Source organism: Struthio camelus, chromosome 2 (assembly GCF_040807025.1).
Source record: "Struthio camelus isolate bStrCam1 chromosome 2, bStrCam1.hap1, whole genome shotgun sequence".
NCBI classification, from domain to species: Eukaryota; Metazoa; Chordata; class Aves; order Struthioniformes; family Struthionidae; genus Struthio; species Struthio camelus.
In genome coordinates, this window is record NC_090943.1 from 1121387 (window position 1) to 1135986 (window position 14600).

General features: G+C 43.6%; 1 protein-coding gene across 9 annotated transcripts in view; it reads left to right on the forward strand.

The window, feature by feature from the left end:
* The window catches only part of MAP4 (microtubule associated protein 4), a 153154-nt gene that overhangs the window by 88967 nt on the left and 49587 nt on the right, over positions 1 to 14600 (forward strand). For 6 of the 9 annotated variants that reach the window (XM_068933972.1, XM_068933971.1, XM_068933977.1 and 3 more), the window contains 8 exons: positions 1490 to 1621; positions 6025 to 6135; positions 6740 to 6868; positions 7339 to 7410; positions 8836 to 8976; positions 10713 to 11402; positions 12451 to 12597; positions 13467 to 13637. In XM_068933972.1, coding sequence (XP_068790073.1) covers positions 1490 to 1621; positions 6025 to 6135; positions 6740 to 6868; positions 7339 to 7410; positions 8836 to 8976; positions 10713 to 11402; positions 12451 to 12597; positions 13467 to 13637 — 1593 coding nt within the window. The remainder of the gene's footprint in view (positions 1 to 1489; positions 1622 to 6024; positions 6136 to 6739; positions 6869 to 7338; positions 7411 to 8835; positions 8977 to 10712; positions 11403 to 12450; positions 12598 to 13466; positions 13638 to 14600) is intronic. The other 3 variants (XM_068933976.1, XM_068933979.1, XM_068933978.1) reach the window with 1 other exon arrangement.

A 14600-nucleotide genomic window follows, 5' to 3' on the forward strand; every position in this document is an offset into this window, starting at 1 on the left:
GCGTTGGGCGCGTTGCGGTTCCCGCGGGTCGGGCTGTCCTCCGTCTCGCCGGAAGAGCGCGGCGGGTTTCCGCTGCGGTGCGTGTTGGGTTTCTCCTCCGGACGCCCGGGCCCGAGGACGGGTGCCGGGAGCAGTCGGTCGTGTGCGTCGTTTGCCTCGTTTCCGTTTTAAGAGCTGGTCCTTTTTCGCTCAGCTTGTATGCCAGCGTGGTATTTTATTACGACCGTTGTTACTTCTTCCCTTCTGCTCCGTCCGTGTGTTAACATGTCTCTGCTTTCGTCAGCTGCAGTTTTGCACTGAATTCAGGGGTCTCCTTTGGTACAGCTCAGGAAGGGCAGTGGACAATGTGTAACCTTGTAAGTGGTATTAGCGGCGTAATTAAAGGTAAAAAATATTAAAAGCGTAGCGACTTACTGGCAAAAGTGTGGAATATCCTGCTGGGGACGAGAGAAGGCGTTTGTATTTGCTGTTTCTGCCCGGAGGAACCTGGAGACGGAGTTGAAAGCCTGGTGTTATTGGTAGCCGAGCTGGCAGATTCAGGCCCCCTTCAAACTGGAAAATGAGCTGAGAAGTCCCGAGAGCGGGCGCTCGCGGTGAGCCTTCCCGCTGCGTTTGCCGTGTTCGGAAGCGCCAGGGCTTGGATCCACCGTCTGCCTCCCGCTGCAGCACGCACAGCGCTCTTGGGAGGGGAGCGGAAGCGCGGAGCTGCCCCGTCGCTGCGAGCGCGGCCCGGCCGGCGGCGGCCGTTCGTGGCTGCGAGCGCTGACGGAGCTCTTGTTCACGGCGAGGACCTGAGCGCGTTTGCACCGTAGTGCATCCCCCCCCGCCGGCGATTGTTATCAGCTGGTTCTCGGTTGAAATGGTTGAAAATTGAAGCGCTGAAAATAGCGGTGGGTGGGCTGGTCCTCATCAAAGTGCCTGTTTTTCTTCTTCCTCCTCTGCTAAGCGCGTGTCGGGGAGGGGGCCGCTGGGAGGCCTCTATCTTCCCTAGACAACCCAAGTTACGAAACCTTGCTGTGGGTATTGCGTGTCTGTGATGGTAACAGTCGTAGATACGGTCAGATCCAGGGCCCAGAAAGGCGAGGGCAGGGCTCTGCTTCCCCAGCCCGCCGGTGGGCCCCGCTGAGCCAGCTCCGGCTCCCGAGGATGCTCCCGCTCCCGCTCGCTCGTGGAGAACCTCCCTAGAGCTGGCTGTGAGCTGCTGGCGTGGGCTGTCCAACATCTGGAGCGAGGATGGCGCTGGGGGACGTGCGAATTCTCCAGTCCCGACCTTACAAACGTGTCAAGAGGCTGAAATTCCAGTTACTGGTTCTTATATTTAAGGATTTGGATTAGAACAGGAGAAAATGAAACGTTCACGATCTCTAGCTTGGCTAACGACTCGTGTTGTCTGTTGCCCTTTGACTGTCATACCCTACAGCAATAAACTGTAAATTTTTTAGCTTAGTGCCTCGCTTCTGACTGTGTCATTTTTTCCCTTTAATTTCAGTATTCCCGAGAGAAATCATGGATGAAAACCTGTCTTATAAGGACTACTTTGATCGCGGTGACACCTGTACAATGGATGACAGAGACCTGTGCTTTGAACCACAGCCGGTGTTCAAGCCCATGGAGATGGCTGGTATGACTGAATAAATCTTAACGTTGTCGCAGCAGTTAGTTTAACAGTTACGCAACATGGCAAAGTCCTGGTGCCTGTCCCTAGGGGTGGTTTTATTCTCCTGCGGTGCACTCATGCTGGTGTTCTTTGAGCTGTGGTGCTCTGTTGGCCTAAAACACGTAACATCTCGACACTGGAAGTTAACGACGTAGCACCTCAAGCTACTAACTTGTCCTGGTGCGTGGTCTAGCTAGTTAAAAAAGGAGCCGCAAGTCGAGGGTTTTAGAGTATTTAGGGTGTGAGTGTACAGATTTCCCTTTGACTTGGCTCTCACAGGGGTCGTTTTGGTGGTCTCCTACAGTTTAACCGCTCCCAGGTGCTGCGGCTTTCCATGCAGACCTAGCCCACGTTGTTTACAGCTGCAAACGAGTCTTCCACAGGCTCTCAGAAGTGCTAGTCCCAGCTGTCGCATTGCTGCATCTGCAGTGCCACGCAGTCTGTTCCAGAAAGCAGTCCTGTACAGCCACCGGCTCCCTTGAGTTACATGAACCTTGTGTAACTGGCACGTAGGTACTTGCAAAAAGATACCCTTCCACCCAGCAAGGATCTTCATTAATGAGAAAATTTATAGGAAAAATATTTGCTAGCTCTTGAGAACGCGCGAGAGAGATGTGCTACCCAGGTTGTAACAGAAAAGAGGACTGGGAAAGATCTGAGCTGAAACAGGATGAAACCAGATTTTTTTTTTTTCCCCCTAGCATTATAGATTTGCTTACTGAATTACTTTCTTGCTGTCTGAATCTCATTTACAAAGAGATTCTGTGAGGAAACTGTATGCTGTCACAATGGTAAGAAATGATTAATGGAACAAAAGAAACGCTGCTTCCAGAAATGCAGCTTTTTCCCCCCGTTGTTCTGTTAGATGAAAGAATGGGGTGTAGATGTAGCTGTGCTCGATAGCCACATGATAAACTAGCCTGTTAGGAGCAATTCATATACCTAAGGCTTTACCCAGTATTCTCTTGGCCTAAATGAAGTGAACCTGGGCGTCATCCGTTGCGTAAAAACATGTTTCTTGAGGTTTCGTGCCCTTAGAGCACCTGGTGCGTGTGCACGCACATGAGATGCAATGCGTGCTTCAGTATGGCAGTACTCCTTGGTACCTACGCTCTTCCCAGCGCTGTGCAAACACTAGCTGCTCTGCAGAGATTAGGTTCACGTAGCTGAGCAGAGGGATCAGAGAGGATAGACAAGCTTTAAGAACACCAGAAGGAGAAAAATGTGACCCGCAGGCTCATATAGGTCTTTGGGTTTGTTGCGTACTTTTGCTCACGCTCTTTGGAAAACAGCAGGATAATTTCCCTCTCCAGGAGCGAATTTGCTGGTCAGCTCTGTTAGGGTGTCCCAGCCAGCGCTGCTGTAATTCCTAGTTCCTCGGGGAGGACCGTGGTAAATGCCGGCTCAGTTCAGTTTCAGAAATGTTCTGCAGTTTCTGTGAGCAGGTTAAGAAGAGTTCGTCGGAGTCTGCTCTGCTGTGGACTTTGTTATATATTAAAAATGTTGAGTTAGGATCTGGCAGTGGGATCCAGCACGGTAAAACTGACAGTTATGACCGTAATCTCATATATATTTTACATGCTACCTATGATAAAAAGACTTGTTTAAAAAACGTTACTGTACTGTAGAGTGAGCATAACTCAAATGCTAGCTGATCGCTCACAAGCTTTAAACGTGCCAAAAGGCTCTTAGCCAAAAGTATACCATGATTCATTGCTGTAACTGCAGGAAAGTCGCTGAGCATGAGGAGATGCTGCTTTAGTGATCTGAAGTAACATGCTCTCATTAGTCCACAAGCACTGGCAAATTCGAGCTATGTGTGAACAGCAAAGGATATGAGTGTCTATGGAAGTAAGCTGAAGAGAAATTAATTTTCACAAGTATTTTGTCAATCCCATCTCCGGCTTTCTGGAAACAATATTCTCAGATTCCTAACATTTGTCTGGCTTCATAATGTTCTTAGCCAGCTGTAAGTTTTGACACAGTAGAGAATTGTCTCAGGGCTCGTGTAATGCAAGCACTGATAGCGTACTAAAGCGGCAACATCCCATGTGTCCGGTTCATCCTTACCCGCTTGCCTTTGCCTTTTCAGTCGTGCTGGGTTCTGCTGCAAGTGTTACCTTGTCATTAGGGGAACGGCCTCGCTTACCTGTCACACGAGCGCCAAGACATAAATAGGGGCATGGGCCACCCATAGTCTGTGGAGGATCTTTTGAAGGAGAAGAGAAAAGTTGAACCAGGACTCCCTCCTTTCCCCCATTTCTCCTTTTTCTCCCTCTGTCACAGAGCCAGAATTTAGTGTGGGTCTCCCATTTTGGCCAAGTCACGAAACTGCTAGACAAAGAGGAGGAATCATCAGCATCTCTTTTAGATTTTTTTAAAATCTGTTTCATAATGCTGTTTTAGTTGAATTGAAGAAAAGTCAGCTATTTGGTCATGGTTATACTGCTTGAAACAGCTTGGAAGTAAAAATTTCTTAAGTTCACACTAAAGCAGGACATTGTCTTAACATTTCAAATAGTCTGGTAGACTTCTGAACCACAGGAAGTTCCACCTAAACCTGAGAAAAAACTTCTTCACTGTGAGGGTGACAGAGCATTGGAACAGGTTGCCCAGAGAGGTGGTGGAGTCTCCTTCGCTGGAGATATTCAAAACCCGTCTGGATGTGATCCTGGGCAATGTGCTCTAGAGGTCCCTGCTTGAGCAGGGAGGTTGGACTCGATGATCTCCAGAGGTCCCATCCAACCTAAACGATTCTGAGACTTGTGAAGGAATTCCTGAAGCTCCCCTGATCCTATGTTTCAGAGCCCAGTGTGTGAGTAAACACTGGGAGTTTTGTGTCTTCCCCTCAAATAGTATGCTTGACGTAAACATGAAAGACTTGACCTGAATCCCTTTTAATTGTGCTTAACCTGAAGAAATTTATGCAAATGTTTGGAAATCAGGTTGTGCCAGCCATTTCAGGAGTTTAGCGTTCCCAACTCCTGGATAATATAACATGTGAGATACGACCACGAGATAGGTCCCTTGTCTGCAGGAGGTCACTTGAGTCAAAACTTCTCGTTGCCCATTGGCACCTGCCTGGAGAAGGGTGTAATGTAGACCTGGCACCAGCGAGCAAGATGCGTGGGTGGTCATTGATCATCGGACCCGGGCAGGGGTGTGTAAACCAGAGGAACGTTTGCTTCCGAGAGGAATGCCATGTGTTGTTCCCTTTGCAGTGTCTCATCCTTGAATATTTCAAGGTGCAGTGAGTAACTCGTGGTTGGGTCTTCCTTTGCTCGTTTTATTCAGTCAGTGAGGTCATCTCTCTGCTGCTCTGGCTGGTGGCGATTTGGTTAAATAACGCATCTTATAAAACCCAGCGTGGTGGTTCTCTCCGTTTGGTTTGAATGACCACACTGATTGCTCGAAGGGAGAGGAGATGCGTGTACGTGCACAAAAAACCCAAAAAGCTGAAAAGGACTCTTCTCTTGCTGAATTCTCCCTACTGAAGTATTGTCTTTTGGAAACAGCATAGATAGATCCATTTAAAAACACAGACAGAAAGCAGAACAAAGCTACCACAGGTTATACCAACCACAGCTGACACTGGACACCTTGCGAGCGTGGCCTGAAGTCCTGACCGTCCAACCAGTGTGTCTGATCTGGAGCTAAGGGCGAGGGCTGCTCGTTTGCCTGAGACGCTGAGAACTATGTTACTTTCCTCTCTGCCTTATAAGTTGGTGTTATGTAATATAATACTGTTATAATTATATACTAATTTATATATGTGTGTGTGTGTGTGTGTATATAGTGTATGTATATGCACACACACACGTATATGCACACACACTGTAAAATTTATATATTTTATATAATATATAATACAGACATAATAAAATAATATAAAAATAACATGCTAGATGTAATATTAGCCTAGCAGTCAATGTATGCTGATGCCCTGTTCTCCGGGAAGAGCTCAGTTTGACAGTTTTGGACAGTCGGGGTATTGCTGAGTTAACCGAGTGCGGGTCAGCCGTTGTTCTGGACCCAGGCTGGTTATGTGTCCTGCAGTTCAGAAATTAGTGGTCCTTCGTGGAAGGAAGGAGACAGATCATACAGCAGCCATAATGTAAATTTTAGTCAATTCTACCTGCTAACTAGTTTGAGCAACCATGTTTCTACTGGGCATAAAGTCTAATTTGAAGACCTTGACAAATAATCTTGAAAGCAGCTTTCCCTCCGAAGTCCCTCATTCTGCCATTGTTGCTTCTGGAGCAGTGACAGTGTCAGGTGTATCTTCATCTCTGTTTTTTGAATAATCTTGCTTTGCACCACTGTTCCTCCTGTGTGGTAACAGAGGCCTCGTTTTTGTCATCCGTCAGACCCCTTCAGCATGCACAGAGGGGAGAACCTGCCTGATCTGACATTTCCTACTGACATGCAGCATGTGCCGATGTTCACGGATCACGTTGAAGTTTCCAGAGACATCCATGGTGAGTTCCTCGCAGCATTTGTCCCTGATGTTCAGTCTTCAGCATTTTCTCTACTGACTTTCAGGTCATGTACTTGAAACTCTTACACTGATAAGTGCACAGACTATAGATTCTCTTCACATGACTTCTTTATGCCTAAAGACATTGAATAGCTACTTCCAGGAAGGTTTTTTTTGAAGTATGCTTAAATGGAAGGAGATATGACATCCAGAAAAGTTGAATTGAAGCTAGAGTTTACAGATGACTCTTGTCTGTATAGCTAGAAACCAAATACACATGAACTTTTTCCACAAAGAGGTCTTCAGTGTTTGGACTATTTCACCTGAAGAGGTTATCAAACAAGAATTCACAGGAGGAGAACGAGAAGCGAAAGGGAAATCATTTGCCTGTGTTTACTCTCTTATACCTTGATACTAATTACACTGTGCATTGTATGTAATTTTTGAAGGTAAACTAGTTGAGAGATGTACTTGCAAACTTTGTGTAGACTGTTTGTGAGCAGAACAGAATAGTTAATTGTCCAAGTATGCTATGGACTAAAAATTTTGGAGGGGAGTCTTTAAGGCCGGCTAGGTGACTGACAAACGGCCTCTTATTTCATTAGCGCCACATGCGTCTATGATGGTACCTGATCAACCTTTCCTGGGCTCCCCGTATTGTCCGGCAGAAGTTCTAGACCCATCAGCCTTTATCGGCCTGGATTCAGCTGCAGAATATCTGCAAGACACAGCAGGTGAGAAACAGGTGTTTTGCTATTGTTGTCCTACTTACTAGTTGGATTCAAAGACTATGCAGATGGACAATCTTGGTGTGCTAGTCCTAAAGAACCGTTGCTGGGAGGGGTTATTGCATAAAATTAGTCAAGATGAGAAAGTATCCTATTGGAAAGGACAGTTTTTAATCAATATGGATTTTCTGAAGGAAGACAATGGAGATGAACAGGAGAGGAATATGCTATTGAGCAAAGAACATGCTCTGTTGGATCTTGGGGTTAGTGCTGGTTACAGCTCTTCTCTGATGGAAGCTTTTACCAATAATAATCACATGAGAACATGTTCTGGTGCCATTCTGAAAGTGAACTGATCAGTTAGCCAAGAATGAAATCCCAAAACAGCCGAGTCGATACCTTGAGCAAAGACGTGCTGAAAAAATGAATCAGTCTTAGTTTCCGTGGCAGAACTAAACGTGTGCTTCTTTCCATAGTGCCTGAAGAACACTGGATGGGAGCTCAGCATGCTGCAAGGGGGCCAGATGCTGCTTTCTTTGAGCCACCAGGTAAAAATAGTTCGGACTTGATTTGCAGGAACTGTTTCTGGAGACTTTCTGAACACTGGAAGCAGATTCTGTCCTTGTCTCTCTTTTCAAGAAAGAAAAGGCACTATCGGAGTGATCTGGAACCTGATCAAGAACAACTATTCTTTCCGGTTCTCAAATCACTTTCCCTTAGAAAATGTGTATTTTAGGGATATGTTGCTTAGAGCATTAATTAGGCTTGAAGTGTGTGCTGGGAGATAGGGGGAACCTTGCATTTATATAGACTGTTTACTTCTAATTAAGGATAAGAAATTTAATAATGACACTGTTAATATTATTAGGCTATCTCAAAATAGTAAAATTCTCCAAATAAAATAGCCATGTCCTAGTCATGACAGCTGTATGCGGTTTGAAGCCCAACCATCAGCAGATTATTAGTGACATGCCCTTTTAGGGGCATGTCTTGTAGCCAGGACTGTAACCTGCTGAAAATATACTCTTTCATGAGTTTGGGGGAATGAAGCTTGCAGCTGTAGAAGTGTGCAAAAAAGCTATGTTCAACAACAAACTTTATGGATTGCAGATTGCGTTTCCATTCTGTGTATTCTTGTGTACCAGTGAAAGTACTGTAAGTTCCAGTAGGGATGTGTGTTCAGGTGTTACTTGACACTAAAATAATAAATGGCATGAATGGGATTTACTCTTGAAAAGGAGCTCTGTAAAGCTAGAGCTTTATTACTCTCAGAGATTCCAGTCTTTGTACACGTCGAGAGACAAATCTGCTGATTTCCATGATAAGTTGCGTCACTTGTGCTTACTCCTTTTAAGGGTCAGGGAAGCAACAAACATAATTTTGGCTCATGCATAATCAACAGAATTTTAAATTAAATTCTAATTACAAAGCTGTGTACTCTGTCCAATTATCTTTAAATGCTGATTGCAATTAAATTTTTTGAAGCTTCACTCACTAAGGACATAACTATGTTGTAGTTGCATGTATATTATGATATTTGACCCACAATGGTATCATTGTTGCTAATCTTGGTGAAGAAGCCAGGAAGAGATGAATTTGACCCTGGTCCTAGGTAGGAACTGGTTCTGGAGCTGGTGCCTCTGACCAGAGCTCAGGGTGGAACTGTGATATTTCATAACTAAATGTTCTTCAGCATTGTTATGGCAGTTACTTTGCTCAGGATAGAAGTGTCATCTTAGGTCTTGCACAAATTCATTTTCTGAAAATTGATAATATAAGCAGATTCTGCTTTTTGTCCTACCTACTTGGGATGCCCAGGTGGGGGAGTTTACTCATCAGGGTTGCTGCTGCAGTCGCCGTTGAGAGAGAGCAGCACCTAGAGAGGGCGATTCACATCTCGGCTACTCCAGAGGATAAATCTATTGCTAAAGATCTTTCCTTGTGCTTGATCAAACTTCTGTTTGTATGCCCAGTGCCACCCACAGAGCCTGAAGCAAAAAAGCCGCATTTGCCGGAAAGCCCTGCAGCAGTGGCTCCTGCTTTTGATCCTACTGTATTAACAGCGTCCCCAGGAGAGGCTGAACCTACTGATGCATCACAAGGTGCAGCATCAGGTAAAGTTGCCCTCATCTAAAGGTCATTGCTGGTCTTAGCCCCTTCATGAGCAAGTAGCAGTCGTGGAAAGATGTGGGATTCTCTCTTCTGAAGAAAGTACAGCAAGGTATTAACACGTTTCATTGTGGCTTAAGGTTCGTAGTAGGTAGATGAATTGCATTGGTGAGAAATAGCGCATCTATTACACTTCTCAACTCCTGTGCTGGAGTCCAGAAACTGATTTAACAGTTCTTTACTTTCTCAGAATTTCAGCCGCAGAAAATGTTAGGAAGTGTCAAGACACGTGGTTATCCTTGTTAATAACTAGTACTTTCTGTTTTAAATGTATCCGTGTTATAGCATGAGAGTCATAGTATACTTTGCCACCAGTCTTAATTGTGTAGTCACTTCATCCTTTATTCTGATATTCATTATGAGTCACTGTGGATCATCCACACTGTTTGTGTCTTAATACTATATCTCTCTTTACTATCTTTATTCTCCTGTAAAAATCACAATCTTTAATTTTGGGGAGGATCATGATAGATACCACTTTAAAAAAAAAAAAAATAAAGTTAATGCAGAATTGATTCTTGTTGTTGTTTTTCCATGGAATATTCCTTTTATCTGAATGGATTCTGACATGCTATTTTAAAAGGGACTTTTTCTATTTTTTCCTTTCATTTTTTCCAATTTATTAAATACCTAATTTTGAATTCAGTGTTTTCCATTGTTTGAGATGGGAATATGTTTTTAGATGTGACTCATAGTGACTAGAGATTTTATTTTTTAATGTCTGTTCAACTTTATATTTGAGATGTTCAGGTCACCACGCTGCATTGCACAGAGTATAGACAGTGCTCGGGGGTGTTGAAACTATAATAGCTGCAGAAGAGAGAAATCTAGTGCTTCTAGTTTTTGATAATTCATAAAATCTTCCCTTTAGACAGTTGAAATTTGGGACTAAAGCTGACTGAAATGACTCCTTTAAGGGGTTCAGCTCTTACAAAAACATCAATATCATGGATATTTGTTTATACTGTGTACTGGCAAATGTTATTTTGAAGTTAACAGCTCAACTTTTAGTAGATATTATTTAAGAGAGTAATGAGGCCAATTTGGACATGAAAGAGTAAAGGCTAGTTGGTGATTCATTGGCTGGCAATGTCTCTTGTATTAGGAGTGCCACTGCTTCTGCTCAAGTTAAAACAGCATACTGCTCATGAACAGCACAAATGATTAAGATAAAGTGCACGTGGCCGTGGAAAGTTTCAGGGCCTTTTTCAGCTGTTGGAATACGTAGCTGCGGTCATAAAAGTGACCCCCAATGTTTTTGTATTCTGCTACATAGGGGAAAAAAGTCATTGTAATTTCTGTGTGTAGTATGTTGGAATGTGCTGCTCACGGTGGATGGAATAGCTGTGGTCTCCTGCCGCCTTTGTTGCATCAGGTGGTCTTTAAACAATAGCAGTGCAGCTTGTGGCTGATGTGTGAGGAGCAGGTGGATGTCTAACACAAGTCAAGAATACAAAACGCGGCATACGAAGCTGCGATTGGAGATGCAGTTGAGTGAGTTGAAGCGTGCGTCTCGTGACCACTGAGACTCGAGTACACTGGCATAAGAGGAGAAAAGTAAAAGCTGCTGAAAGACTAGAGGGGGAGGGACGGCCCTGTCTTCTGCATTTATAAGACCACAATGTCAAGTATTTACGTTCTTCGTTGTTGTTGTTGTTTGCTGCAATGAGTCTTTCTGTAGCAGATGCCGAGTGTGCTCCTGCCTTGGATGTTGTGTCCACGTCTGCGGAAAAAGCCGGGTCCATTCTTGCGGGAGATACCAAGCCTCCTCAAGCGTTGGAGGCTGATTTTGCCCCTTCAGCAGAAGCCCTGCCTTGCCATGCTGTGGATAGTGGGTTTGCTCCTGCGGTGGAAGCCATGTCTCCCAATGCTATGGATGCTGCATTTGCCCCAGTGGCAGATGCTGGGTTTGCCCCAGCCGCCGATACCAAGTCTCATCATGCTATGGATTTGGAGTTTGCCCCACCAGTAGATACCAAGTCTCATCACGCTATGGATTTGCAGTTTTCCCCAGCAGAAGATGCAGAGTCTGCCCCAGCAGCAAACACTGCGTCCCCTCACGCTATGGATTCAGCGTTTGCCCCAGCAGCACATACTACATCTCATCATGCTATGGATTTGGAGTTTGCCCCAGCAGAAGATGCAGAGTTTGCCCCTGCAGTAGAAGCCAACCATCTTCACACTATGGACTCTGGATTTGCCCCTGTAGCAGAAGCTAAGGCTTTTTCTGCCATGGATGCTGGGTTTGCCTCTGTGCCAGAAGTGAAGTCTGTCCCTGCAGCTGACACTGAAGTTACTGCGTTTGAAGAGCTGATGACATCCGAGTCTTCTGTAGAGCAAGACAAGTCACCCTTCAGCAAGCCTCCAGCAGGTGATCAGCTGTTTGTATATCTGCCTGAAAGCTTCATTCAGACTTGGAGTACTATAGTAACTGGTGTGCGAAGGCCGGTAGAAGTTGGCATAGCACTAGCAACAACACCCCTGGTAGCACGTAGTGACTGCTAGAGATGTGCAATCCTAGTAAGGCTGTCAAAACAACTTTTTTTAAATAGTGGAGATTATGATATGCCTTGCACTAAACTTCTTGAGTAGAGCTCAGCTCTGCTGTCAAGGTACAGACAAAGGAATTGCTTCACAAGGATTTTTCATTTCTAAAATGTGAAACTAGAATAAGTTAATGCTTGTTTTTAGGACTTGGCATTCTTTAGAGCTGTGTATTTTAAAGACAGCCACAGAAGCATTTTAGTTCATCCCTGGTAGCGTTTACTTTTGTATCATAATTTTCCCCAGTATACTGAACAAAACTTCTTATCTGAAAATGGTCTCTGAGTAGACTGATAGGCTCTGGTAGTTTTGTTGGAATGGCTATTAAAGTCAAGGGGGAGGCGGGGCACTTTGGTTTTTTCCCTTGTGGTGGACAAGGCATTTTCTGCGCTGCACAGATGTCTCAAAAGAGACCATCGTTTTTGAGAGGAGCAGTCAAAATATAACAGATAGCACTGGGGAGACCCAGGATGTTGACTGATTGCAGAGAGATATGTAATAAGCTTTTTTTTTTTTCTTTGTTACCTTCTGATGCTGTTGGGTTTAATGAAAGGAATAAACTTCAAAGTAGAGGAATTTTAACAACAACAACAAAAACACCTACTAGAGTGTAGTAACTCAGAGACATAGGTGGGAGAAGGAGAAAGTAGATACCAGACAGTAGCAGGGGATTTGCTTTAGCAGAACACTTATGCTTTCAGGAGGGGAGGATTGGCAGAAAGTGATCCTAAAAAGCGGGTTATCGCTGTTATGAAGACCTTTAATTTTTTGTGGGAAAGATGGATTAGGTACGGAAGTGGTTTTATCTTGCTTAATCTGATCTAAATTAAATATTATGTGAACTTCTACTTTTGTTCTTTTCATTTTGTTTTTAGAAGCAGCTGCAAACATGGAACAAGAGTTGAAGGTCCCAGAAGCTTGTGCTGAGCTTCCCTTAGAGAAAGCCAAAGACATTGGATCACCTCCTAGCCACCATGCAGAGCATCTTCCAGAAAAAGCAGACCATCTTCTAGAACCAGCAGGTGAGAAATGAGAACTACGGTACTGGAGCCACCACTTAGCTATCACCTAATTCTTCCCCACCCCCCAAATCATCTTGCTTGCAGACAGTCCTCTCCTGTCCTCATCGAGGACAAAGCAAAAAAGACTTAATTTGAAGGAAGTTATAAGCATGTGCTACTGCGAGGGCTGTGTTTAAGATGTGTGGTAGCCTTAACTTTTGAAGCTCCCATCATATAACTTGTCTTTGTTTCTTCTTCATCCATAGTTGTATTTTGTTATTTTTTAACTAGTTTTATTAGTTGTAACTTATTATGATGTCTGTCACAGCCTTTGTTTATAATATAGTTAATTTTATTTAAATTTAAAGAAAATCACACTGATCTCCAACATAATAAGTTTAAGTTCATAAGATATAACTATATGTAGCTGAGAATTTTGTAGAGTATGAGTCCTTCTAGGAGACCGCCTCTAAGGTATATTTGAATATTAGATAATAATTAATATTAGATGGTGACTCCAGACTGACAATGACGTATATTTTGCATTTGAACTCCATTGGGAAGCTAGTATGGTCTGAAATCAGTTGACTGTAAAGAAAGAAAAAAACCCTCGCCCTATATATAAGCACCAAGATAGTCTTGGTTTCATGTTTTACTTCTACCTTGGCATGTTAACCAAAACATAAAACTGCTGTGCAAAATGAGATTATGAGGAGATAATACGTGGTAGACTACCAAATCTTGTAACCCTCATCCCTATTTGAAACAAAAACCAAACAAAAACTTATACCCTTTCCAAAAGCTTGCTCTTAAAGTACTGATTACCTGTATTGATAACGTATATGTAAGAGCTGAAGCATTCTATTTATTTTTTTCATGTTTCTGTTCAGCTCCAGTAGAAGCAAAAGAAGCCGGGGCACTAGAAAATAAAGAACTGCTTCCAGAAGAACCTCTTACTACCACGGACCTTACTGTTACAGAGAAACCAAAGGACGAGGCTGAACATAACCATGTCCAACACGCAGAACCCCAGCAAGAAAAAATCCTGCAAGAGACTACAGGTAGAATACAGATAATAATTGAGTTTTAGAATGGAAATAGCCCCTGGGAACCGTTCACCTCCTCCTGACTGCATTGCCACTTAAGCAAGCAAAGATCTCTTTTTCACCAAGCAGCTGTGCTGTTCTTTGCATTCGTCACAGTGATTCTGCTCACACTTTGCCTCTGATTCCTGCCCTCTTAAACAGTTTTTTCCCCCCCCCCCACCTTTCCTTGTTCACAGGACTAAAAGTCCAAATATGGGTGCTACTATTATTTTATCACTGGGACTGGCTTATATCTTTTCTGCTGTAGGATTTAAAACCTCAACATCTTTTTTGCCATTTACTGCACAATTTTTTATTGTGGTATTAAAAAGGACCATTAATTCTGATTAAAATATTCTCAGTAAAGACCTCCTTCCAAACTGAGTTGTCTAATTACCAAAGGAAAATGTAATTTTCTTCCTGCTCCACTAACCCAGCCTCTCCAATGAGCTAGTATTGCTTACGTTTCTGACTGGAGGCTGATTTGTGGGCCGGGGCTAACTGACAAATGACTGATGCTCTCTTTAAAATCAGTGACTTGTAGCTAAGGAAACTAGTGCTGCATATAACTGAGTACAGCAAATGACTTCTTGGAGGTTTTACCTTGCACTGCTTTTTGGGTACTGAGGGAAACTTAGCTGTCACGCCCCTATCCCCCGTTATAGCCGTCCTCCCTTCCCCAGTCTCATCTGTCCACTAAACTTTTATTTTCTCATTTTGGAAAGTTGCCAAAGTAAAGGGATGTGAAAAAATGCATCTGTTATTTTGTCTTGCTAAGACAAAATGGATCCTTAACGCTTTAGAAACACAGATAATGTGTCCTTGCAAGAACAATCCCTTTCTGGTGGGGTAACAGCATGTATCAAGTAATCTTGAAATAACGTTGACTTATTTATCAGCAATACTTTAAATAGATTCTAGGTGTAAATTTCTATCGCA